General features: G+C 48.8%; 1 protein-coding gene across 2 annotated transcripts; it reads right to left on the bottom strand.

Annotated features, from left to right (window-relative positions):
* Positions 1-18,357: 18,357 nt before the first annotated feature.
* On the bottom strand, positions 18,358-27,267 carry LOC109285588 (maestro heat-like repeat-containing protein family member 2B). 2 transcript variants are annotated; one of them, XM_059729764.1, is made up of 9 exons: positions 26,178-27,262; positions 24,409-25,006; positions 23,809-23,992; positions 23,056-23,193; positions 22,278-22,395; positions 22,050-22,196; positions 20,817-20,931; positions 20,255-20,389; positions 18,358-18,573 (listed from the first exon to the last, which is right to left on the bottom strand). In XM_059729764.1, the coding sequence occupies exons 4-9, from the start codon at positions 23,184-23,186 to the stop codon at positions 18,518-18,520; spliced, it is 702 nt and encodes a 233-aa protein (XP_059585747.1). In that variant the 5' UTR covers positions 23,187-23,193; positions 23,809-23,992; positions 24,409-25,006; positions 26,178-27,262; the 3' UTR covers positions 18,358-18,517. The 2 variants fall into 2 exon arrangements, 1 of the variants encoding a protein (XP_059585747.1); XR_009463000.1 differs by having other exon boundaries at positions 18,358-20,389; positions 22,278-22,469; positions 26,178-27,267.
* Positions 27,268-27,479: the final 212 nt, after the last annotated feature.

Below are 27,479 nucleotides of genomic sequence, written 5' to 3'. Positions count from 1 at the left end.
TATATTATCCAATAATTCTCTTATAGAGGGAGACAACCCAACTCTGCAATTTAAGTTTTCTTTTTAACAAGCTATTCTCTCAGAGAAAAATCCACAGCTCACTCACTCTTCCTCTCACAGTTACTTCTTCTGCCCCACATCTCTCTATCCTGTTCCCCATACATACAAAACATGGTATCTCTCCCTCTTATTCTCCAGACATCTTTGGACAGACCTCAGTGTCTCTTCTCTTTAGAAGCTGTTTGGGGATATAGGAGGAATCTACCTATTAGGCATCACAATGGACTAGGCACCCAAAGTGAGATTTTAGTCCAACTTTTTCCAAGTCCTAATAATGAATTAACAAATCTACCTTGTCAACACATCATGATTCTACCCACAAGGTATGCATAAATGTTGATGGGGGTGGGGAAATGGGGGGCACAACTCCAAACTGTAACCCCCGCTGCTGCCAGGAGTTGGGTCCAGCCAGGCTGCAGCCCCATGCTCCACTTTTGGTGCATTAATTACACCACAGCCCCCCACTGCTGCCAGGCCTTGGCTACAGCCAGGCTGCAGCCCAGTGCCCCACTGTCAGTGCAGAAATCTGGGAGGACACATGTCTTGCCATCTCCTTCCCCCACAACACATTGCCAATCATCCATAGATGCTAGGGTCGGAAGGAACCTCAATAAATCATTGAGTCTGACCCCCTCCCCTGGGCAGGAAAGAGTACTGGGGTCAGATGACCCCAGCCAGATGCCTATCCAGCCTTCTCTTACAGACTCCCAAGGTAGGGGAAAGCACCATCTCCCTTGGAAGCCCATTCCAACTTCTGCCCACCCTTACCATGAAGAAGTTTTTCCTGACATCTAGCCTAAAACTGCTTTCTGTCAGTTTGTAACCATTGCTCCTTGTTACCCCAAGAAGCGCCCTGGTGAATAGAGCATCTCCAATTCCTTTCTGTGCTCCCCTAATGAATTTGTAGGTGGCCACAAGTTCACCTCTCAGTCTTCTCTTGCAGAGGCTGAACAGGTCCAGGTTCCTTAGTCTCTCCTTATAGGGCTTGGCCTGCAAACCCATAACCATTCAAGTGGCCCTCCTCTGGACACTCTTGAGGTTATCCATCTCCTTCTTAAAGTACAGTGCCAAAAACTGGATTCAGTACTCCAGCTGTGGTCTGACCAATGCTGCATAGAGGGGATGTATCACCTTTATTCTACCTTTAGGACTAAGGCTGGAAAGCCAAAGAGCAATTGGAGTTGCAGCTAGCAAGGGATGTGAAGGGTAACAAGACGGGTTTCCACAAGTGTGTTTGTAGCAAGAGAGGGATCAAGGAAAATGTGGGTCCCTTAGTGAATGGGGAAGGCAACCTTGTGACAGAAGATGCAGAAAAGGCTGAAGTGCTCAATGCCTTTTTCACCTCAGTCTTCACAGGCAAGGTCAGTTCCCAGACTACTGCACTGGGCAGCACAGTTTGGGGAGGAGGTGAGCAGCCAACAGTAGCAAAAGAACAGGTTAGGGACTATTTAGAAAAAACTGGACATATACAAGTCCATGTGACCAGATAGGATGCACCCAAGGGTGCTGAGGGAGTTGCCTGATGTGACTGCAAAGCCACTGGCCACCATCTTTGAAAACTCATGGTGATCAGGAGAGGTCCCGAGTGATTGGAAAAGGGCAAACAAAGTGCCATATTTAAGAAAGGGAAAAAGAAGGATTCAGGGAACTACAGGCCAGTCAGCCACACCTCAGTCCCTGGAAAAATCATGGAGCAGATCCTCAAGGAATCCATTTCTAAGCACTTGGAGAAGGGGGTGATTAGGAACAGTCAGCATGGATTTACCAAGGACAAGTCATGCCTGAGCAACCTGATTGCCTTCTATGATGAGATGGCAAGCTTTGTGGATGTGGGGAGACTGGTAGATGTAGTGTACTGTTACCAAATTTGCCCATTACTTTGGGGTGTGCTCATTTATTAGGGATAGTTTCTAGGGTCTTGGTGATTCTGTCACTGTGCTGCTTGTGTTACTATACGGAGCTGTATCTCTCCCTTCTGCAAGCCCTCACCCCCAGTGGAGCTATCTTGCAGGACTCAATCTCAATGGGACTGGGTTCCTCCAGTCACCAAATCAGTCATACACACAAACACACAAATTAATGTGACACGCCTGACCTGGCCGGGCTGATCAGCATGGACAGGCTGACACCCTCATATGCCAAGAATCAGTTCATAAGAGCAACAATAAAATGCAGTCAAACACAAGCACACAGGTAAACAGAATCCCTCTGAATCCGGCTGGGTGTCCAGCTGACACCCTCATGGGCCAGCATTCAGTTCATAAGGGCACGTCTGAGTCAAACTGGGTCAATCAGCCTGTACAAGCTGATCCCCTTATGTGTTTCAAACTCAGCATGTCCCAATCTTTGGCCTCTTGATGAGCAGACCCCACAATAATTTGGGCTTCACAGGGATCTTTAGCATAGGTAAAAGAAGCGTTGCTGCAGAGCACGGGAGGAAAAAGAAGCAGAGAAGGAAAAATATACCCAATTACTACCAGTTTGACTATAAAAGTTATTTATTGCTAAGCATATGAAATATATAATAGTACTAGTAGTAATAGACGTGCAAAAGAAAAACAAACACAAACAATGACAATACTACCCTGGCTTCACTAAGTATTTGGGGAAACTTAGCTCAAGCTTAACTGATACAGTTCAGGTTCAGAAGTTTATGCCTAGAAAGAAGAGAGAACACTGTAATCTCACCTAGTCCACGGTACTCAGGCTGCAAAGCTGACAGGCACAGTCCGTAGCACAATCCTTGAAGAGAGAGACGATCTGTTCTTCCAGCGTCCGAAGAACAACAGGGGATGGTGTCAGCACAGGAGTTTTCTTCTTCTTTCCTTTTCCTCTCCTTCTCCTTTCCTCCTGCTTCTTCTTTTTCTTTCCTTCTTTTCTTTAAGCACACACACTTACAGATTTTTATACCCTCAGTTCAGCTGCTTCGAAGCACCCTCAGTAGTGTAAATCATTGTCTTTTCTATTGACAAGGGGTTATCTGGTTTGGACCATCTCAGGAAACTGATTGATAATCAGGAAACACTTAAGATTAGGGAGTAACCCAAATACTTGGGAGCCAGCTTGAGATTCCTATGGATGGCAGATATACTGATGGGATATCTCATGGTTTCTTCAGGAACAATAGATAGCTTGCAGCATCAGGATTTTGGATTTTTACTTGTTGTGCACAAGCCTCAGTTTAGCATGACTTTTCCAGATCTTACTATAGTCTTTTAACAGACTTAAGACAATTATTGGGGTGCTCATAACCTTTTGTGGAGAGGACTCCCACCAGTCGTCTCGGGAAAGATATGACAACACCTGGGATTAGGGCTCCAGCAGGCTGGATGCTGTGATGAACTCTTAACCATTGTTCAAATGTTGCCCATACCCCCTCTGACTCGGTCTCTTGCCTCAGCATTCCCTAACCCGGCAACCGAGTTTTAGTCAATTAAGTTTAAATAGGCCTCCCACAGTGGGACCGGGGAATGTATGGCCCGAGATGCCTATTAAACTTAGAGCTGTGTGTGTGTGTCTGGGGGGGAAAAGTCCTTAGGAAATCCAGATTAGAACTGGTCCGATAAATGCTGAGCTGGGTGTGTGTGAACATGGGTTGATTAACATTGGAAGCACAGATTCCCCATCATGCAGCGCTCTCCTGCTTCTCTGGTCCCAGAATTCACTGCAGTCTCTGCTTCAGGCTTTCTGTTTTCCATCTCTCATGTAAATGAATGGTCATCTGGCTCCATCTCGGATGTAAACGAGACCTAGGGCAGTTGTTTGACTCTTATCACCCTTATCTGGAGAGTTTTAGGTGCATCTCTCATTGCATCTTAATCAGTTTTGTTTAGGTAGAGGAGGGGAGGAAGGGGGGGGGGGTGAGTCCTTTGTGAGTCAGACAGACTGCATCCTGTGCCAGAGTTGCCCAAGAATACAGAGCTGAGGCGTAACAGTACCTTGATTTTAGCAAGGCTTTTGTTATGGTCTCCCACAACATTCTCACAGGCAAGCTACGGAAGTATGAGCTGGATGGATGGACTTTAAGGTGGATACAAAACTAACTGAAGCATCGGGCTCAGAGAGTAGTAATTAATGGCTGGATGTCTAGTTGGCAGCTGGCATCAAGTGGAGTACCCCAGGGGTCAGTCCTGGGGACAGTTTTGTTCAATGTCATTATCTATGATCTGGAAGATAGCATAGAGTGCACCCTCAGTAAGTTGGCAGATGACACTAAGCTGGGGGTATAGTAGATACACTGGAGGGTAGAGCTAGGATTTAGAGTGACCTAGACAAACTGGAGTCATGGGCCAAAAGAAATCTCATGAGGTTCAACAAGAACAAGTGCAAAGTCCTGCACTTAGGATGGAAAAAGCCCATGCATCAGTAGAGGCTGGGTGCTGACTGGCTGAGCAGCAGCTCTACAGAAAAGGAGCTGCGGGTTACAGTGGACAATAAGCTGAATATGAGCCAGCAGTGTACCCTTGTTGCCAAGAGAGCTAATGGCATACTGGGCTGCATTGGTAGGTGTGTTGCCAGTAGGTCAAGGGAAGTGATTATTACCCTCTATTCAGCAATGGTGAGGACACATCTGGAGTACTGTGTTCAGTTTTGGGCCCCCCACTACAGAAAGGATGTGGACAAATTGGAGACAGTCTAGCGGAGGGCAACAAAAATGATGAGGGCCTGGGGCACATGATTTCTGAGAACAGACCAAGGGAACTGGGCTTATTTAGTGTGGAGAAGAGAAGACAGAAAGGGGATTTAATAGCCACTTTCAATTACCTGCAGGGTGGTCCAAAAGAGGTGGTGGCAGATGACAGAACAAGGAGCAGCTGTCTCAAGTTGCATCAAGGGAAGTTTAGGATAGATATTAGGAATAATTTTGTCAGTAGGAGAGTAGTAAAATACTGGAAAAAGTTACCCAGAGAAGTAGTGGAATCTCAATCCTTGGGGGTTTTCAGGACCCAGCTAGACAAAGCTTTGGCTGGAATGGTCTAGTTGGGGATGGTCCTGCTTTGAGCATGGGGTTGGACTGGATGACTTCCTGAGGTCCCTTCCAACCCTAATTTTCTATGATTTTATGACTCAGGCATAAAATTCTTTAGATCCCAAATGCACAACTATTAACACCTTCCAGGGGTCAAAGTGTTTGTCCTGCTTCAATATTCATATGTATGCAATACATCCTGGTCTTTCCAGAATACTCCTTAGTTGTAGATATACCAGCCCAAATGGTGATCTGAAGGGTCTCCTGAACCCTGAAGGAGTTTTGTGTTTCAAAGCTAATACAATGACTCCATGAAGACTCCCCTGGGAAATATGACACCAATGTGATTTCGCAGCTGGTAAAGAAAACAAAACTCTGGCTTGCATCCATAGATGCTTTTCAAGTAAACCTCAGGATGTCATCCTCCCGCTGTACTTAGCCTTGGTGAGTACTGCATCCAATTACAGGCTCCACAGTTCAAGAAGGATGTTGAGAAGCTTGAGAGAGTCCAAGGAAGAGCCATGCACATGACCAGAGGGCAAGAGAATAGGCCTTATGATGAGAGACTGAGAGCCATGGGACTCTTCAGCCTGGAAAAGCTCAGGCTCAGGGGTGACCTGGTAGCTGCCTATAAGTACGTAAGGGGTGTGCATCAGGATCTGGGGGAACATCTGTTCATCAGAGCGCCCAAAGGGATAACAGGGACCAATGGTCATAAACTCCTCCATGACCGTTTTAAACTGGACATAACGAAAAACTACTTGACTGTCCAAGCCCCCAAGACTTGGAATAGACTCCCTGCATAAGTGGTGCAAGCATCTACTCTGGACTCATTCAAGAAACGTTTGGATGCTTATTTTTCTGAGGTCCTTTGACCCTAACTGACTTCCTGCCCCTGGGGCAGGTGCTGAACTTGATGATCTTCAAGGTCCCTTCCATACCTAATGTCTATGAAATCTATGGAACTATAGAAATGCTGAATTAGTCAGCACTGTATGATGCAAGACCTAGGGAATCATATGTCAAGAGGAAATCTAGATGGGTGAACTTTCCTAGATGGGTGAACCATGTATGGCTATATAGGATTATTTCAAAAGAAATATGAGCTCCATTTTGCAAATGCCTTAAACTTGTGTCTTTGTTTGACTACATCCAAGTCAACAACAATATCTGGCATAACTATAGCCACTTCATTAGGGACACTTCTCTATATTATTCTAATAAGAACAGTCTACTAGCATATCTTGCACATGACCCTGGACTACATAATTTTTTTCTTAATTTCATTATATAGCTCCTAGCCATGAGAAAACACTTGTCTTTCCAAGTAGAAAGATAAAGTTAGGTTATTTCATAACCATAAGAGAAATGCTGGTCTTCCTTTTTTTAAATAGAAGGTCCTAAAATGTCCTCTAAAGAAAGAGCAACCTTTTTTACTACATCAAAGCATCATGGTCATTTTTGGAATGAACTTTTAAAGTATCTTTTCCTATTGTTGGGAAGAATTAGTTCCTACAAACGGGGCACAAGACAAGTTAATAGAAAAGGAAGCCAATAAATCTTTGATGTCTAAAAGGTAAAATATAAAAAATACTTGTGTGTCTAAATAATGCAACAAGTCATCCTATATTTCACAACAGAAAATGCAACCAGTATTCAACAATAGCAATGCTGTTATGATTGCCATGGTACTGTGAAGACAGAGGTGACATTTTAGTAGTACCCTAGAAACTACAGAAATTGTCAGATTATAAACTGATCAGATAGCTCAATGATAGATGGACACATGATTTAATTGCTCCATCTACTGGCACATAACTAAGCGAACTGACTATGTAAAGCTTGCCTAAAGGCAAATAAAGATGCTCACAGAAAAGACTCTCTAAATTCTTCTCTGTTGTGATGTTTGTGCTGTTAGTTTCCTTCCTTTCTTCACTAATACATTTGTGGTTTATGTTGTGACATGTCCCATTTATGTTTCAGAAGTTGAGCTGAGTTGCATATAATGGATGGACCAGTTACCTGAAGGTTCATTTGCATATTTATACATTTATAATAATATGAACCCAGATTGACCTACATCTCTAGTTACATCCCTTGCATTTCTGCTTCATCCCTTTGATTTTTACATTGTTAGACAACATAGGAACCTGGCAAAAGGCTTCTGATGGTGGCTGTTCTGCTCGCAACCTCCCCACCCTCACTAAAACCCTTCAGGTAGCTAGAACAGGCAGTAGTACAGCAATTTGGTGCTTTCCTTAGGCAGCCTCCACCTCACTTAATAGGGTGACTGGAGTGGATCTTTTTAAGTAGTGGAGCTCAACCTTTTAGAGAGCCAGGCCAGGTGCTTACAACCAGATTTCACAGCACCCCACCACTGGCTGGGGAGGGGGAGAGAAGGGGAAGGATAGAGGAAGAGAGCTTACTTCTGGTGATGAACTGAACACCAGCTTCCTAGGGGAAGGGTAAAGAAAGGAGCAGGGAAAGCTGCATAAGAGATCATCAGCACCGCACAGAGCAGGGAAGGGGACAGGAACTGCATACCACTGATCCCCCATGCCACAGGCCAGATCCAGGCCACAGGTTGAGCACCAATGCTCCAAAGAATAAGTTTGCCCTCTGATGCAACCCCTCAGCAAATGAAACAAGAAATACCACTGCATGCTTTTTCTTCAGTTACCATCGAATAGGCCAGCAAGATGCTGCATGCAGTCAGCATGAGTAAGTTCAGCCCCCACTGTAAGGGAACAGAAGCATCACCACCACTTAACTCATTGACCTCCTCCCCCATTCCTGAACATCACTATGTGCCCATGCCCTTGCAATTCTGTTTAGCATCACTGAAATCTAGATCAACACAACAATGGAAATATACTGTAGGTAACACCTCTGTCAGTCCCAAAATAAAACAGGTAAGTTAACCTACCGGGTCTTAGATTAGGTTAACCTAACAAGTCTCATCTCCATCTTGGGCTATGACTGTAAACAGATGTCACATTTGCCCCAGAAGAAAGCCTTTTGCCCCAGGGAACCCACATACATACAAGTCCACTGTCCCTGAAATATGTGCAATGAAGCATGCAAACAAATTTTCTGGGACATGTCTGTGTATGTCTAAGATTATAGCGGGTCATTCCCAGGGCAAACCAGCCAGGCTGCATGCTTTCATCTGCCACCTACTGCAGAAGAGTAGCGGCAGAACTTGGAAGGATAATGGGTATAAAATACTGTTCTGTCCCTGTTTTGATCTGGGTCAAAAGCTGGGACAATTAGGACGGTGGCACATGAGATGTCTGTGTGCTGTCTATAACTGTTTCAACTGCTCAGGTTTCATAGTTGCATAAAATAAAACAGGGAGAGTCTTTAAATCTTCAGAAAGGATAGGACTGAAGACCTGGGAACTAATTCCCAGTGAGATGCTAAATAATGTCAAAGACAATTGCTTCAGTGCAGAAGCAGCACTGCCAAGGCATATACTTCTGTACCTTTTCTTGCACCAGCCCCCAGAAATAAGAGGCAGCTTCATCAGGACAAAAAAAGAAATAGCTGAAATGCTGCATGCTACAATCTGCAGTCAGCACTAGGAAGATACTGTAACAGAGATTGCTACTCTGTAACCCTCAACCTCTCCTCAGCCTTGGTCTACTTGAACAAAATCCTTTACACAAAAAATAGTGCTCACTCACTCCCATAGAAAGTGACTTTGGGCTACATCACTCAGAAAATGCAACACAGAATCTGGCACTTGGAAATCTTTCAAGACAAAAATCATACTCATGCATGCTCTCTCTCACTTTTTCCTGTAGATATGTTTCCTAAAAGGAAATTTCTGGCCAAGGTGACATTTTTGTTACTTTCCACTCATATTTAAATGTAACACGTTTTCTCTCATTTGTTTATAGTGCTGTCCTGTCCCCTTCTCCCCATCCTTAAATAGCTGCTTCTAGAATGCTTAGCTCCCTGTTTTTAGTAAGACTTTTGCATCTAGGTTTTAGGAACAGTATATTAGACAAAGAATTGCTAGATCACAGAGTTGCTTTATTCTATAATGACCCATGAGCAGCATATGCAATAAGGACGGGGGTTAAAGGAAAAAACAACCACATTACATACACTCATACTGAAATCCTTCAAAGTTTGAATGATTTCTTATATAGCTGCTGTAGGGGTAAAGATAGCTTTAAATAAATACATTTGACTATTCTATCATAAAGGGAATCCAGCAGAGGGAGGGCATGCCAGAGGGAAGGGGGCAGAAAGGGACTTATTCCACGTCTTGCCCCAGGGACAGAATGAGCAGCGGCAGTGGTTGGAGTAGGCAGACCATGCTGCAGTCCTTTGGGTGCAGAGTGGAGAATAACCCTGCTCCCTGCCCCCCACCTAAGGGGCCCTGCTGACCACTCTCTGGCCCCATCCCTGTCCAGACACTGGAGCAGCAAGGGGGGAGCAACCATGGGAGGAGCTGCACCTCTCATGGTTTCCCAAACTATGAGCCCCTTCCTGGTGGGGGGCTGTGCTGTGGGGTAGAGAAAATGGCAGCAGTGCTGGGGGGACTCTTAATTCCCCCCTCCCACCAGCAGAGACCCAAGCCAGGGTCTGCCGGGTGCTCCCCTGTCGCTGGCCCCCTCCGAGCCCTGGTACTGCTATGTGCAGTCTGCAGCAGCTCTGCCTGCCCCACAACATACGCTCCTCTGCCCTGGAAAGAGGCTCACGCTCCCCAGACACTGTGACAGGGGCTGCTGCCCCCATCAAAAGCTATGCCCCTGCACTGCTCCAGTGACTGGGTGGGGGCACAGCCAGAGGCCAGCCAGCAGTGCCCACTAGGTGGGGGGCAGGGAGCAGGGTTCTCCCTCCCTCCCTCCAGCGGAGGCAGCAGGAGGGGGTTGTTCCATCACTTGCCCTGATCACTTAAACCGGTTTATATGTGATGTCTGTCCCTAGCCAAAGGGTGTGTCCCCATGAGTGCAGTATTACCTCGGGTACCTACTACAGGGTAGGTAGTACTCTTACATTGCCAAGAAGATATAACCCAGGTACACCCAAGGGTGTGCCCCATCCTCAGTTGGATGGGATATATAGGCAGGCTAGGGTGCTGTGACAGGAAAGCTGCTACTTAGGCTCAGCCAAGCCAGGCCAGGCCAATGTTACTTAACTATTTACAATTTATTTTATACACACACACACACACACACACACACACACACACACACACACACACACACACCTGTGACAGAATATTTACAATAGGTAAGACAAATGATAACCTTCATGAAATATGGGGGATCATCTTCCATGGAGTATCTCACCCAACACAAAATCCCAATGGAGGAACCCTATAAATCCAAGGGTAAATCTCCTAGTCACCTCCTGGTACCGATGTAGAGGTGGACCCTGGACAAAGGTGAGCACAGGTAAGTGAACTCAGAAGTGGATAACTAGGAGTTCAAAGGAATTTATAAACCGAGTATGGCACTGGAAGAGTGGGATAGACCCCCCACAAAGGGTGGAGGGGGCCCTCTAAAGGGGACTGCACACCAGGGGACACACATACAGGTAAGGTATTACACAATACACAGGTAAATACATAAGCTGTAAATATAGAAAAATAACCCTTAGATAAATCTCAATAATGAACATATGTTTGTAATAACAACCCCATCATCAGCAACATCAACATATTAAAGTCAACATCAATTAACAACCATTTATGAGGTGTGTGTAACATATCATACAGGAATTGGCATCAACAAGTAAGGCATCAATCAACCCAGAAAGTAAACACATTTCACAGTTCCATAAGGGGCCTGGGAGTAGGTCCCTGTATAGGGACCCCAGCTTGGCCCGCTTTCCCCCCCACCAACCAGGAGAACTTGGAGGCCCAAGCTCTTCCCCTGCCCAAGAAGCCTTCCCTCCCCTGTGGGGAACCGCTTCCCCGTGTTACTCATACTTCCTCTCTGGATTGCCCGAGGCACATCTCTGGGGTTGAGATTTCCTCCAGGGCCCTGTTCTCTATGCCTCTGGCTCTCTGTGTTAGCCTGATGCCACGCTCTATGCACCCAAGTTGAGCTACTCCGTGTTCTCCGCCTCCCTGGCCTCATACCAGGGTCTTACCCATGGCCCTGTGCCCCACGGGCTCTGTCACCCAGCTGAGCTACACTACCTGAGCTTGGCTGATTCTAGCCTTATGCCAGGGTTTTCTCTCTCTCCCAGGCCCCCTCACTCGGGACTCCAGGGCTCTTTTAACAAGGGTTTTAACAAGGCTCCGTGCACTGCTCTTGTGCACCGTGGATGGACGCGAGCAGCCTCCCCTCCAGGGTCAATGCTCCATGCACCACTTCTGTGCACCATGGACACTCCTGACACAGGGTCTCCAGGTGGTGGCTTCAAGGGCTCTTCTGGGTGCTGGCTCACCCACCAGGCAGCTCTCCCCAGCTCTTGTAAACCCTGCTGTTCTTGAGTACCTTGCCGTGTCTGCCGCGTGCTGGTCATGCAGTTCCTTTTATTCTCTTTGGAGGCTCCTCCCTGAAGCCCGCAAAGCGCAATCTTCAGTCAAGTCCGAGAGCTCTTGACTCTCCCCACATCCCTTGTCGGGGGCAGGGCCACTCTTCCCAGCCCTCATCTGACTGGTGGAAATATTCCATCAACCAGACTTGAGTTTCTCTGAGCCTGGTTCTGGGCAGAATGCCAAGCCCGCCACAAAGGGATTTTGGCAGGTAGAGGATGGAAGCAGGGGGACAGTGGTTTCCCTCCCCAGGCCCTCCACTTCTGTCTTGGCAGGGCGGGGGCAGAAATGCTACTAGCAGCGAGCCACCGTGCTGGGGGAGCATAGAACCTCAGGAAGCACGCTTTCCTAGGCTCCATCCTCTCGCCAAGTGATGTCTCTGCCACCAGTACCACACCTGGGAGCATGGGCCTGTGGGGAGGAAAAAAAGCATTGTCCTGCCATATTAACTCCTTCCCAGTGGCCAGAGCTCCATGGTCCTCAAGACAGCCAGAATGCAGAGCAGCAGGCACCAGGAGGGGATTCATGTGGCAGGAACATGCTACTCACCTTCCCACAGCTCCACACGCCCAATATATTAAGTGCTTTCCACCATGTTAACCCCTTACAGGCAGCTGGGACTCTGCCCTTCTCAGTTACTGGCTCATGGACCTGCAGGAAAGGGGGAAAAAAGAATGCTCCTGCCATGGTAATCCCATTCTAGCAGCCACCCCACCTCAGTGCTCTGGATGACTGAGGGAGCACAGCCCCAGCCCCAGGAGTGGGTTATCCCAATGGGAGGAAGAACATGAAAAGCTAACTTTTTCCTGACAGTCAGGGTTCCTCAGATCAGCCCACCCCTCTCCTACCCAGGCCAGCCAGGGAGCATGGGCAGCTGGGGAGGGAAGCCATGGGTTCCCATTCCTCCATCCCCCACCCCCAAGCTGCCTGAACAAAAGGAGAGCCACTGGAAAGTGGGGTAAAGGCAGGCAACCAGCTCCACTAACCTTTGTCCTTCTCCAATGCTGATGGATGCCTGAGCCTCAGTTTTCCCATCCCAGCCTGCAAGACCTCTCTGACCTGATCCCAACCCCTCCCTGGCCCGATCCCAGCCCCTCTCCCCTGCCCCCAGAGAGGATTGCACTGGAGCAGGCTATTGTGGGGACAGCTGGCTGGGCTGAGCCAGGGGGCCTAATCCTCTCCCACCATCCAAAGTTCATTAACATATGCAAGTCTTTCTTCTTTTTTATTTCTTTTATTTCACTTCAAATAAATATGCTCTAAATAACCTTTACATAAAAATGCTTTGTGTTACCATAAAGAATTTTAGGTAGACCAAGGATGCCTGTGGAGGGGAGTCATAGTCCAATGCCTCCCAGCTTCTCCACCTTCTGGCTCCATGCTGAAATCACCCCCTTTTCCACTTCACCTATGCAGAGCAGGCATATTGCCCAGGCATTCTGGCTCCTAGCTGCGCCCCTGCTTGCTAGACTCCTAGCAGCAAGTCAAAATTGTGCACATCTGAGATGTCATTAAGCCTTAACATGAGACTGCTCTGAAACCAATCTAACTTGAAAACAGATTTAGAATGGTTTCAGGATAGCCTGTAACAGTACTTTAAGTTCGTTCCCTAACTTACTTTGTTGAATCTTGTTTGTGAATTCACATGCTAAAATAATGTACATCATCAATAGTTGTTTGTGATTATAGTGCTTGCCCTGCATTTTCACTTTTGAATAACTCAGCTAGTAGATTTGACTTGCAGGTCAGATCCCTAGTTTTAGTTTGATTCAGAGGTTTGTGTGAATGAAATGAAGAAGAAATTTTAATTGGATCTCTTGAAAAATGGATGAGTTTTTCCACAGTCTTCCACTAACACTGCTGTATTTTTCATAGAGAAACTATAGCAATAAAACTATATGTTTCAGACAAATCTTTTACTGAAGAAAACAACAAGGTGCTCTTTGCCAAATGGTTGAAAAGTATATGATGACAACACATTCTTACTTTTCATTCTGTTTTACACAGCTCTGCTTACAGCTTCACTATGTTAGGTTCAGTAATAAAGGACTAGCTTTGGCCATTAAATAGATGTATACAGTTGTTATGAGACATTGATACAGTCAGGGCTAAAGTATCAGACAGTTATGTTCTGGAATAGAGCATTCTGATCTTAGAATGAATCCACTCACTTCAGAAGAGATTCTGCCAATTTGTGTTTACATAATTGAACCAGGATTTGACCTATGTGTGGAGGTATATCCAGTAGGGCTGTGTGAAGCTTCGGGTGCTAATTCGATTTGGAGGAAATTCAACCCTATTTGGCAGCCGAATCTGCAAATCCAAATCAAATCGGGAGACCAATTAAAAGGTACGAATCGATTCAAAGCTCTCCTAATTGATTCAGAAAAGATTCAGAGAGCTTCGGAGATTTGGGCAGTCTCCACTGGCTGCCACAGGAAGCTGGAGCTGGACTCTATGCTGGTAAGTGGAGGGTGGGGGAGGGATGGGGCTGGAGGAGGAGGGAGGGGACCATGGTGGGACCCCCATCAGGCCCCATCTTCTGCCTGCTCCCCCAGCCCCAGCCCCATGGCTGCCCCACCCGGCCCCAGCTCCTGGCTCCTTAAAAAAAAGCCCCCACTCACCGGCTGCTGCCAGGCAGGGGGGTGATCCCTGCTGCCCCCCCACTGCCACATGCTGTGTGGGGGGCTCTGGCATGAGCCCCCTGACACCCGCCCACTGCCCCAGTCCCTCCCCTATGGCTGCCCTGCCCATCCCAGTTAGTGGCTCTAAAACAAAAAAAAAGAGCTCCGCACTCACCAGCTGCTGCAGCAGTCGTCGGGGCTTCTGGAGGCACATGGCAGAGCCCTCCCCAGCAGTGCAGGGCAGCGGAGATTGCACCCTTCCCCCCACCCCAGCCTGGCAGCAACTGGTGAGTGCTGAGCTTTTTTTTTTTCTTCAAAGAACCAAGAGCTGGGGCAGTGCCGGGCAGCCATTGATGAGGCTGGGAAAGCAGGCAAGGGATGGGGCCACTTCAGCAGTGGCCAAATCTCTGAATCAGATTCGGCTGAATTGATTTGGGACAGTGATTTGAATCACCAAATCAAATCACTGTCCTCTGAATCAGCAGAATCTGAAGCACATACCAGCTGCTTTGCACAGCCATTTTGCTGATCACCTTGTTCTCTTCCACATGCTTAGAAATAGATTCTTTGAGGACCTGCTATATGATCTTTCCTGTTATCAAGGTCCGACTGACTGGTCAGTAATTCCCCAGGTCCTCCTTCTTCTCTTTCTTAAAGATGAGCGCTATACTTGCCCTGTTCCTGTCATCTGTGACCTCACATGACAACCATGAGTTTCCATGAGTAAGATGCAAGCTGTGGCCCATGGCCAGGCAGTGCCCCTGATGCACTGAAAATCTTCTGCATCTCTCTTATCTCACTGTGCCATCAGGTTCATTAAACAAGACACATCTATTCATCAGCACAGCATGTCTCATCAGATAGCACCTTTGTTAAGGTGTTCCCTGGCTAAAGCCTGCAAAATTGTTTCCATCTTCCTTCCCCTCAGAATTCCAGTTACCATCCTATGTTGACAGCTGCTTGTCACTGGTCCTGACCCTTGTTAGTACATGGATGAAGGTGATTGCATTAGTTCTCAGTAATTCTGTCATAATCTGAAAGGCTTTGAGAATACCATCTAAGGCTTTGATTGTTTCTACCCCTGTGCCTGCCCTTTCACAATAGGTATCTCTTGAACTAGACAACGCCAGATTTGTTTAAAACTATTTAGGTGTCTAACAATGCAGAGATGTGAGTAGTGGGGTTCTATAAGAGTGTGCCTAATTCACATTGTCAGGTACCCAGGTTGCAGTTGTATTGGTCTAGAGAAGGCTTGTCCAACATACGGGCCCGCAGGCCGCCATGCAGCCCGCCAAGTCATTTTCTGTGGCTCGCAGTGCTGCAATGGGAAATGAAAGTAAACGCTGTTTACTTTTGTTCCCACCCCCTCAGCAGCTTCCTAATGGCTGCTGAAGGGCTGGGGAAGGGACAAGGTTCCCACATGCAACGCATCAGCTTGATGTTGCCGACGTGGTGCAGCTCCTTCCCTTCCTCCCTCATTTCACCATGTCCCTTCCTTACCCTCCCTTCCTCATTTGCATGCCAGCTTCTCCCCTCTCCCACATTGCAAGGTTTCTGTTCCCAGCCCTGCCCCTCCCTTCCTCATTTGCATGCCGGCCCCGCCCTGTGCCGGCCCCCACCGGCCACGTGGGCTGGAGCAGGTTGCAGTGCAGTGGGCGGGTGGGTGCAGGGGGCGCAGATGCTGGCTCGGAGAGATGCTGCAGCCGGGCCTGCAGGAGATGCTGCTGCCATGGCTGTCAGGGTGGGAAGCTGGCGCCGCTTCCGCCTCCCCGCATCCCCCCCGCACCTGCAGACATTGCGCTGGGGGTGGTGAGTTGTGGACCTCGGGGAGGGAGAGACCCCTGCCACTTGGGCTTGGGCTGCCCCAGGGGAGAGGGAGCAGGGGGGTGTCCCTGAACATCCTGTACTCCTCTGTAAAGTCCCCACATGTCCCCCTGGTTGCTGAGCCCAGGTGTGCAGGTGTGGGAACATCCTCGAGGCTGTCCAGGTGGCATGGAGGACACGGCGCGGTCAGGCGACACCCCTAGACCCCTGCGCTCCCAGGTTGCAGCTGGACTGGACAGGCCACACAAGCACCCGGTCCTGCTGGACCACTGGGTGATAAAAAGTTCATGATCCGGCCCCACATTCAAAAAGGTTGGACACCCCTAGTCTCGAAGAAAAAGCAATCAGGACTTGTGGTAGAGGTGATATCTTTTATTAGACCAACTAGATTTTTGCAAAAAAAAAGTCTTATTTTTCAAGCTTTCAGGCACAAACACCCTTCTTCAGGCATGGGAGAAAAGATTGTAAAAGTTCTCCTGGGGTAGAAATGAAAGTTATATTTCATAGGAGAGTTGAAGGTGTGTGATAGGAGGATCTCAGGTTTCAGGTGGTCAAACTTGCTTCTTCCTTGTAAAATTATGAATATTTCATTTTAATAATTGTCTAAAATTAGATTTCTTCAATAAAGCTTGCAATTCGATAAAGCTTGCAATTAAAGAATTTTTTTTTTTTTTTTTTTACAAAAGTCTGGTTAGTCTAATAAAAGATATCATCTCTACCACAAGTTCTGATTGCTTTTTCCTCTAGACCAATAACGCAAGAATCTGGATACCTGACACATGGAAGATACCGAATTTTAGCTGATTTTTTAAATTAAATCTTCATAATGGAGCAAGTGGCATTTAAAACCACAGCTTTCATGTGGGACACCACTTAGAACTTGGCACCAAAGGAGGGAAAGGGCAAGAAATCCTGTGTTCTGCAGATTTTGCCGCTAATAGATTTTAAGGCTATAAGGCTCGATTGTCATTAGTTGCTTTGACCTCCTGCCTAGCACAACCCAGAAAAGGTCACCCAGTATGCAGCAATTAGTCATACTGAGCCCAATAACTTGTGAACCAAGAACACCCAGGAGTTCTCACTGCTGGGCCCTATGCTCGGTCTATAAGGCTAACCTCCAAAACTCCCAATGGAAAACAAAGGTTCTTCAGAGCAAAGGCTGTCTTCCAATGTGTAACTGCATAGCATCCCACCCCAGAGTCCGTCTCTAAGTGTGGCACAGGGTCAGGGAGCCTGTCTAAAGGCACCAGCTTCGAGAATATATTCAAGCCAGGGAAATCTGTGGCTAGGGTACAGCTGGATTCAGGATCTCCCAGTCTGCAGTGACAGGACTACCACACTACATTTCCTCAGGTTATCCTGATGCAGAAGAGGAAGCATTTTTAGATCTGTTTTTTATTTGTAAGACAGAAGTCCCATTTCCTGCCCACCTGAACTTGTGATTGCTCATGCCTGCCCTACCTGTGTTTCAAAACACCTTTCAAAGAGAACAAAGATGCCAACGTTTATTCTCTGGAGACACTGGCAGGGGCTGGGGTGACTGGGGCCCCAGGGTAGGTTGTGGGATGCTCAGAGCCCAGAAGGCTTGTCCAGGAGTGGGGGGGGGGGGGCACTCCTTCCACTGTGCACACCTTGGGAGAAGCTCAGGGGGCACATGCCCCCCATATTTGTCTTCAGGGCTGAGGTGGGCTGTTGCTGCAGGCTGGGCTCTATGCCCCACTGCTGCTGTCTAGGGTTTGGCAGTCTAGGGTGACTGGATGGTCCACAAGTGGTAGCATGGGGGGCAGGCTTTAGGGGGCTAAAAATAACCTGGCATCGGGAGGTGGGGACTAGGGAAAGAGCAGCCCCAAGGCTGGGGCCAGTAGCTGGGCTTTCCAAACCCCAGGGCTGTGCTAGGAACTGTACAGAAGTTCAGTTAGATCAGTCTTGTCAGGCCTGATCTAAGTTAGACCACCTTGGAAGCAGGATTATCTTTAAACAGGTTGGCCATTTTTAGACCAATTTAAATTTTCTAAATTTCTGTACAGTTCACAATTAGATCCATACTTAGGTCAATCTAAGTGTAAGGTCCACACCTGGCTGAACTAAGCTAAATCAGGTGGCCATTTTTAACCCAATCTATCCTCCCCCTAATCTCCCTGAACACCTGGACTAGCCTGTCTGCCTGGCGAAATCCCCACCTCCCAGTTAACATGTGGTAACACCTATGCCCTCAGCAGCAGTGCCCAGATCACTGCCCACACAACCCCACCAAAATGCAAGATATCCCAACCTGACCATAAAGCCCAAACCAAGCATACACACACTGCCAAAGCTACAAGGCTTCACCCTCCTTTCTCTATGCTGTGTTCAAGGAGGAGAGAAGCAACAACAGCCAGAAGAATGCAGAACATAATTTATTATCAAACACATGCACATATGGGAGCTCGCTCTTACATGGGGCGGGGCCTCGGGCACCCAAAACAAAGTAATGAAATTATATGGGGCAGGGTATACCCATGGTTTTCCTCCTTTTGCAATGTTCTGCCCCCATTTCTTTTAGAAATGGCCTCTGTGATCCAAGTGGCCATATCTTGGACCTCCTGAGATGTGTCCTTTTCCAGAGTTCACAGAGCAGAAAGGAGAGAGGGGGACATTAATGAATAGACACTTCCACTTCAGGTGAACACTGGTCACACATGCTGGCAGCACCAGAGCAAAGTAATCCCTGGGGAACAGGGCTCAGGCGTGATGTGCAGGTAAGCAGTGCACAATGGATGCAGTGTTGCTTCCATCATCTCATCACTTAGTGTCTCAAACAGCCACAGACTTGTGGTCTCTCTGGGTCCCAAGCTACAGAAACTCTCCCACACAGACATGGCTGTGGCTCCTCCTTTGGGAGCTTCCTGTGTTCCCAGCTGAGGGGAGATGCTAGTTCTGCTGGGCATTGGGCAGCTTTGCTGTCCATGGAGGAAGGTTGAGATGCTCAACAGCTTCCACTGACAACATTTTCTTGCCTTTCTCACCAGAAAGGGAAGTGCAGGGGCTGGATTTCTAACTTACAGCTCACCAGGTGGGCAAGATCTATCCATTCAGCACTCCCTGGGGTAGCATACTCCATAATGATGCCTAAACACACAACAGGGAGGACAGATCAGCTTCCCATGGTCAGGGCACAAGGAGAACTCAGCCCAGAGGCAGATCTTTAGCTCCCCTGTGCTGTGTTTGCCATCACAGGTTGGTTATGGTCACCACGTGCACTGTTGGGTCTCATGGTCTGAGTAAAGGCTGGGAGCCAGGAAGAAAAGGGCAGTCTACACATGGGCTGCTCCCAATGTCTCTGCTAAACCACAGAAACCTGCCTCTCTCCCTGGGCTGGACTGGGGGTGTAAAGGGTACTGGGAGCCTCTCTGCACCCTCAGCACAGTGGCAGGCAGAGCAGGGATCCAGCCTTCCCTGACAAGCTGGGGTGGCAGGAAGTCCAACAGCAGGTAGACACAGCCTCCTTCCCAGGAGGAAGAGAAGCCCAAGGAATTTCAAGATGGACTCAATAAGGTAGTACAGGGACCTCTCTGACAGGGCTTCTCCCAGAACCACATCCCTGCACTCAGTGGCCCAGGAGGCCCCTGCTCCTTCCCATCTGCCTTCCTCATGAAGTGGTACAGAGCAATCATAAGCTGTGCTGGGTTACCATGTCCCAGACACGTCTCCATCACTCAGGACTGCTGAATCACAGCACAGGGCTTGTCTGCCATGACCCCCAGCTGTACTGTCTGGCTGAATCCCTCTCAACCCTAGCCTTGCAACACTGGGAGCATCATCCTTTCAAAATCCTTTCTGGGGAACCTGAGGCACAGGCTGATTAACAGCCTGATCCTGCTCAGCAACAGCTTTACCATTCTTCTTAGGGGCAGAGGGGAGAATAAAAAGGGACCAAGCATCCTCTCTCACCCATAAATTTGATGGCTGCCACCCGGATCTCTGGCCATGGGCTCATGTAGAGCCTCTTGGCTGCCTGACGGAGATCTTCCAGGATAGCAGACTTGTCTTTGGCCTGGAGGGAACCAAGGACATGCGAGCTCCCTCTGGTGAGAAGCGCTCTCACTCCACATGCTGATACTGATCAGGAGGAAACGGGAGCACCAAGGGACTAGAAGAAGCAATCTTGGCCTGTCCCATACCTCATGGTCCTAGACCCAACCCTTGCAGTTATTTACATTGGGCTCCAATTCCCTCCCTTCATCTTACAATGAGCCCTACCCTCAGTGACCTCCCGCCACTCACAAACTCACTCACCAAGTACCAGCAGAGGTCTCTCAGCAGCTGCTCTTGTTTCACACATTCTGACCCCTGGACATGGAAGGTCAGAGCTGCCTGCATCCTCCTTAAGCCCAGGTAATGGCAGCAGAGGCCCAAGTTTGCTCTGCACTCCTGAAAACACAGTTACACCACATCTGTATTCCCTGCTGACTGCTAAGCTGAGGCCAAGGGTTGCCTCTTGACCCAGGACTGCACCCAGGCCAGGAACAGGAGCGCCTGGCCAGAAGGTGACTGGGACTAGGCACAAAGGAGTGGCTGTGAGCAAAGGGAGGACTTCTCCTGCCTTTCATATGGCACCTGCAGGCAGCACCCATCTCCCCCTCAGTAAAACCGTACAGGGAGGTTTCCTGCTTGACCGGGGGGCAGATGTGCAACCTGCCCTGGACCTGGGAGGCAGCCCCAAGCTCAAGGTGACTGGATGAAGCCACCTCAGTGAGAAGGGGATGGTCACCAGAGGATGCAGGAATGGCAGAGCACCCCTGGGGCTGGACTAAGAAGACCTGGTGGGGCTGAGGAAATCAGTGTTACTGGTTCTTACCTTGGCCACCTGTGGGTTGGGGTCCTCCAGGTGAAACAGGATTGTTGTCAAGCTCTGCTTCAATTGGATCGTATAATAGGCTTGCCGTCTTCTCTTTATGCAGCCTGCCAGGGCACTGAATAGGGTGAAAGCCATTGAGTGACTATCGCCATCATCCTGTGGCTGGGAAGCCCCAGTATGGTCACAACTAAACTTTTCCCTCATGGGCCTTGCACAGCTCCTGACAGGAGCCTTTGGTTTCCAGCCTGCCAGATGGTCTGCCAGGGAGGTGGGCTCTGACAGTTCTTGCTCCAGGTGCGCAGTTTGAGAGCTGGGGCACTCAGTGGAGCTTGGGGAGCAGCAGCAACCTGGTTCCCTGCACGTGCAGTCACTAGGGGCTCCAATTCTCAATTCCAGCAAAACCAAATCCCCCAGCCCCTGTGCTCACTTGTCTCTGCCCAGCTCTGCTTCCAACTCAGAAGAATCAACATGGCAGAGAACAGCCCCAGAACCCTACACAGCCCCATGACCCCAGCTGCAGCCTCGCCCGGTCTCCTCAGAGTCCCTCCTTGTCTATAAGGGTCCATCTGTCATCCTGTTCTCTTCACTTGCTTTTCCTCCTGAAAACTTGCCTCTTCCACAGAACTTAAGATCTTCCAGTTTGGACTGGAACAAGAGGCAGCAAGTACATCTCCCATCTCTGAAACAGCCCCAAATGAAGAGTGTTGGAATGGGGGTGGGAAGTGCTGCTCATTCACATGGTTGAAAAGGGGCCTGATGTATGTGACTACATTCCAAACCAGGGGCCCTGCATCTGTCCCTAGATGATTCAAGAAATTGGCCAGTGCGTGCATGCCCTCCGCATGATCTGAGCACTGGTAGGCACAAACGATGCCTAGAACAAGGTCTCTAGGATGGCATTCTGGTGTTTTTTCAGCTGTACAAACAGAAGACATGACACAATGATAAGTGATTACGCTCCTCACCTCTGGGCTTTCCCATTCACAGAGCATTTGGAACTTCATCTGACCAAGCCCCCATGGCTACATTCCCATATGTCTGAGAGACACGAGGCACCCACTTCTGCACCAAAATTACACTTGTCACACTCAACTGTCTCCAGAGACACCACAAGGGGTGAGGCAGCAAAACTGGATATACTTTAGGTTCTTGTGCACCCGTTTGGCCTTGTCTTATTGTTGGTCTCTACAGTCAAGCTGTGTCCTAGAGAGTGCAGAGGGATTTCAACCTCACCTGGTCAGGGTCACCATAAACTATATCGTCCAGTTCTGTGGCTGTCATCTGCTGAACCAGGTTATTAGAGTCCCTGGCTCGCTGTTGAAGTAAATGAAGCACTGGCTTCAGGAGCTTATGCTCTTCGATGATGGGGTCACACACAAGCTAAAAGAAATTAATGTGTCCGTGAGATCCAGCACCATCATTCCCAACAGTCCAGCCCTGCAGCAGAAAAATAACCCATACCAGAGCAGAATCCCACAGAACACCATGAGGAAGAGCCTCAGCAAGCGGTGCTCTCCTGTTGGACATAGGGTGGCTTGTCGGCTTAGAGACAGGCAAATCATGAAGACACAGGCTTAGTCTAAGTGGAAAAGATGATGCTGATGTGAGTAGATTGGGACATTGCTTCCTTTAGAGCAGTGTCTTCCTGGGATGCTGGGTGGATACAGAAGATGCATTAGTTAGGACCAAGCTTAAAGCTGCTGGCTAGGACAAAGTCTCAGTAAGGGGCAGGTCAGTAAGGAATCCTTGTCTGCCTCTCCTCATATGGCAGATGTGGCAATGCAGGGGCAAGGACAGAAAAGAAACCTCTCAACTGCCTCCAGTGATCCTCCCTCCTAGGAAGCGGACCAGGGGACTCCCCAGAGAAAAAGCACAGCAAACAGCTGCCTTTTCATCAAATTGCTCATTTTCTATGGGGCCTTACTTGGCTGATGAAGGTTGCACCAGTAACGTGCAGCTTTTCAGTTCTGGAACAAACCCACTGCAGGACGTGCTCTATGAATTCAGGTGTTATAATGCCCAATGGGAGCAGAGCCCTGCTTGAGAAAACCACTAGTTCTGGGACCGGCTGGGCACTGCCAACACTCAGTTGCTCTGAGGTGGCAACTCAGCTCTTGGAGTACAAGCTCCATGTCTCCAGCCCCACACAACCCTGCAGGTTCAGCACAGAAAGTTCCCCCTTCAGCATTTGTCCCACTGCTTATAGTAGCACAGATGCAATCCAACCTGCCTTTCTTACCTAGCCAGCTGGCACACTCCCTCATGGTGAGTCTGGGGGCTTTCAAGGAGTAGCCAAGCTCCCTCTTCACAGAGGGCTGCAGCCACTCCCTCCCCAAGGCCCTTAGATATGACACAGGTCAGGGTCTCCATAGAAAGCCTGAGGAGAGAGAAGGCCCAGATTTACAGATGCTGTGGCCAGAGCAGAACCAAAACTCCCTGTCACTCAGGAAGTCCATTACTCAGATACTTGCTGCACAAGGCAGGCAGCTCAGATCAGACCAATGCTGCTATTCTTTCCACATCTTGCAATCCCAACAGGGACAGGGAGGGCAGGGCCTTGCACAAATCAGTACCGGAAGCCAGAAGGGTTGCATGGAAGCTCTCCCAAGCCAAATGTACTATGGAAAGTATTGGGCAGCCAATTTTCTCTCCCTGCAAGGACAAAGGTCACATGTAGAGCATGGGAACATGCAGAAGTCACATGCCCAGGTCCCAAGCACTTGGAGTCCAACATGAACTGGTCACTAAGGGAGATTGTGAAGCCCCTGGGATGAAACTGCCTGGCCTGTTCCAGAGGAGCTCAGATTGGAGGAACAAATAGGTCCTCCCAGCCTTAGTATTTAAAATTCTGCCCTTCTCTGACAACCATCACCTTCTTTTAGCTACCAGGACCAAGACTGCTCAGCACAGCCCTTGGCAAGGACAAGAACACCCTGCAGGTAGCTAGCCTGAAGTGAGGCCAAACCTGTGAAAGCAGTCACAGCCTACTTACCTGCCAGGGTTGCACACTGCTCACAGCTGCCCCTGCTGCAGCTGCCTCCTCCAGATGCTACCTGTGGGCATTGGCAGATACTGCCAACTTGCTCCAGAAGAGCACTGAGGATCTCTGGGAGCAGCTCCCTCAGCATTGGGCTGGAGTGAATGCTGGTGCACATCTCCAAAGATCCACATGTTGCCTGAACAGATAGAGAAGACCAGAGTCAGCCTGGGGAAAACACCTAGAAATCCATATTTCCAAGTCTAAAGATCTCTTCCTCACATCCAGAAGAGCACAAAACAGCTCTGGCAGCAGCTCCCTTAGCACTTGGCTCCCTTCCCAGTCACATCCCTGCATTTCTGCCTGGGACATGCAGGGAACCAGCAGCCTGAATGGAGAGCTACAAAGCAGAAGGAGCCTCTCAGTTACAAGAGTTTCTAGTTCCAAAGTCTCATGGAGTCAGTCAGCTACATAGCATGAAGCTGCTGTGTTTCTGCTGCTGACAGAAGAGCAGGGGTGACCAGGGGGACAGGAGAGCAGGGGAGAAAAGCTTGTCCCACACCCTGGTATCCTACCTCAAGCAGGAACCGACATTGGGCCTGGACTGTCACTTACTGCTACAAGTCCAAGGGGTGCGGAGTCCTCAGCTGAACTCCTATCTTTGCCAACCAGATGTTGAATCTTGCTCATGAGCAACCGTAGTATGTGGAGGGTCAAGAAATCATCCCCACCCAAGGCCCTCCAGAGCTCAGAGGTATCACTGCAATTTAACACAGATTACATATGAGCTGCGGATACTCCTGTGATGTCATGAAGCAATAGGACATTGAGGCAAAGGCCAAGGTCTCTCTTGGTCTAGGATGGGGTTGGGGCACAGTGATGTCATCTGCCAATGCCATTAGGCACAAGCCTGGCATTTCCTATGCAAATGCACTAGGACATTGACTCTTACCAAGTCATCCCAAATAATCTGCAGCTGGCTTGAAACTCTATGGGCTTTGCCAGGCTGTGGAATGTGTGTGCACCACCAGGCACAAAAGGTAGGGAGTGGCTACTACCTGTCCATTGGCAGAGGCTTTCTAAGGAGACTGCTGGTCATTGCCTCTATATGGAATCCAGCAAGAACAGAGACGACTTCTAGCAGGAAGCCTCTCACAGACCTTTCCTGGACTTTCAGCATCCGGATAAAAATCGTGCCCAGGATGTCTGGCACCTGGAGGGAAGAAAATAAGAACAAGGGTCCCTTTTTCATTCAGCCAGCACAATCCAAACCAATCCCTCCCACAGTTTGGCAATTTGCTGCCATCTTAGAAATTTTTTGCTTTAAAGAACCAAAGTCCAGACGCTGCTGCCTCCGGCTGATCCTAAGAAGTGAGCATGTCCCTATGCCCCTACTTGGCGTGAAAGTAGACACTGTGACATATGTGCAGACACCAACCACCCTACACACCCTCAGCCATTCCCCCGCCCATGTGCACATCTACAATCCAATTGTTGCCTGGGACCTATTTCTGCCTGATATTAACCCACGTGCTCACACAATCACCCCAACAAATATCAATATCTGGGGGTGGTTTTAAGAAGCTATTTTTGGCCTCTTGCCCATGTGGATGCTCAGCTCAGAACCAACAGGCACCACCAACTTCAGAACCCTTGTTAGAATCCCTGGGACTATGAGCAAGATGACTGTAACTAATTTTTTTCAGGTGAGCCCAGCTCTTCTGGAACTGCACACTGGAATTCACACTCCTCATTTCTAACTACACCTCCCCATTATGCACACAGCCAGGCCTGCAGGGCAGTAGGTCCAGCTGCCCATAGCCAGTCCCATCCAGAACAGAGAGGGCGGGGGAGGCTGCAGTATCTGTGGCATCCATTCTTTTCTGCATCCTGTTCCCAACCCCATGCAGAGGAGCAGGATAGAAGGAGCATTTCACATAGCCTCTACCAAGGCTGGGAAATGCCTGAGGACACAGAACTATCTCTAGCTTCTGCCTTGCTGTGGACCCTCTGCATGGTGTGGCACTGAGGGAAGCGTGCATCCATTCCTCATGCCTAAGCATGTAGTTCCAGTCCAGCCACAGCTGGGTACCTCAGACTCCTTGTTGCCCTCTCATGCTGTATTTGCCCCAGAGTCTATGTTTCCAAAACTTCCAAGGCTGAAAGCTCTTATCAATAAACTGGGTCACTGAATCCCCATCTTGCCTTCCTGTGCTCTCTCTCTTGGATGCAGCTGAACTGTTCTTCCCCATCTCTGGCTAGCAAGGGAAATGGAACTTGCTTTGTGTCAGGGATCAACAGTAAGTTTGCTGTTCACTGCACATGAAAGCAGTGTTTGAAAAGAATAAAGTAAATGCAGAAAGCCTCCTCAGCTTCAATTTTACCTCATCCAGAAGGGCATCTCCATGCTCTCTAAGGCTTGTAATAAACCAATGTCCTGCTGCTGTGGCACATGTGAGGCTGGCAGACAGCATGCCATCCCTTATGCTCCTCACAAAGTCAAGGGCCTGGTAGGATGGAAAGTATTTCCTGGAGGAGTCAGCTCATCCTGAAGCTGCAGCAACAGATGGCCGGTTATGTCTGCTCCTCCCCGGAGAAGGTGCATACTCTTGGCAATGGCTAGGTTTCTGCAGCTGTTTCATGGTGCTATGGCAGGAAGGATGCAGAGAGTTTCTCTTCAGAGTTTGTGCTTTTCCTTTTTATTTTCTTGATGAAAGGCATTGTCTTTGGTTCTCTGCTCTCTTCACTGGCCCAAAGGGAGCTGCTCAGAGGGACTCTTTCTCTGCCTTTAGCTGCCATTACCCTGCAGAGAGTGGGGCCAGTTATTGGGTGCATGGGTGCTGGGGCTGGACTCTCTTGGTCCTTCCTAGGGACGGGTGTGTTTCTGGACTGTTCTTGTCCTAACCAGCAGGCTGCTGTGTTCCCAGATCTGAGATGTTCTTGAGTTTCCCATTGGGGAGAGGGACCTGAAAACCATAGGCCACCTCCAAGATCTGGCTCAGACTCTGCAACAGAAGGTGACAATCAAAGGGAAGGATAGAGAGGAGAACTATGGAGTGAGCAAGAGCAGAAAATTAGTGAGTTAGAAAAAAATACCTCACTGCCCCATGCTTAGTGTTTTACTGTTTTGGTGCTGGAAGTTTCCATGTCTGCAATGCTGACCATATCACACTGTGCTGTTTCAGCCCCTGTCCAGCACCCTGAATACACCCTGCCTGGATTACCACTCTCTGGAAATTTATATTCTTTCCAAAGGATGCCAGGAGGAGAGTGGGTCGCACAGCCCACAGGTGTCATAGGCTCAAAAGGTGACTGCAGAGTCAGAACCAGTCAGCATCTGCCCACACAGCCCCAGGGACACAGGACAAGGGAACACAGAGCTGAAGTGGGATTCTCCCCTCAGGTAAACCTGTGCTGCCTCAGGGAGCTGCCCAGGTGCAAACAAAGACAGAGTGCAGCCTGTCTCACCCAGGAGAGAGACACCCCACAGGCAGTGGGGTAGTAGCCATCCACTTCTATAACCCATAGCAGGGAACCCCAAATCTCTATGTTTTTAACTGCCAGGCCCTGACCATAATACCTGCACTCCATAAGAGACAATCTCCAATCCTCCCTACCCCATGGAGCTTTGAGAGGCCAAACCCAGAGGGAGCAGAGTGAAACTCAGCTGGCAGGAGCAGTCCGGT

The sequence above is a fragment of the Alligator mississippiensis genome, chromosome 6 (assembly GCF_030867095.1).
Source record: "Alligator mississippiensis isolate rAllMis1 chromosome 6, rAllMis1, whole genome shotgun sequence".
NCBI classification, from domain to species: Eukaryota; Metazoa; Chordata; order Crocodylia; family Alligatoridae; genus Alligator; species Alligator mississippiensis.
This window is presented reverse-complemented; position numbering and strand designations above follow the sequence as displayed.

Coding starts and splice junctions, on each gene's coding strand:
- LOC109285588 (XM_059729764.1), bottom strand. CDS start 23,186: ATGGAGACCCTGACCTGTGTCATATCTAAGGGCCTTGGGGAGGGAGTG. Junction 22,197..22,277: donor TTCTGTGGGATTCTGCTCTG/GTATGGGTTATT, acceptor AATTTCTTTTAG/CTTGTGTGTGACCCCATCAT. Junction 20,932..22,049: donor TTTATGGTGACCCTGACCAG/GTGAGGTTGAAA, acceptor CACCCTATTCAG/TGCCCTGGCAGGCTGCATAA.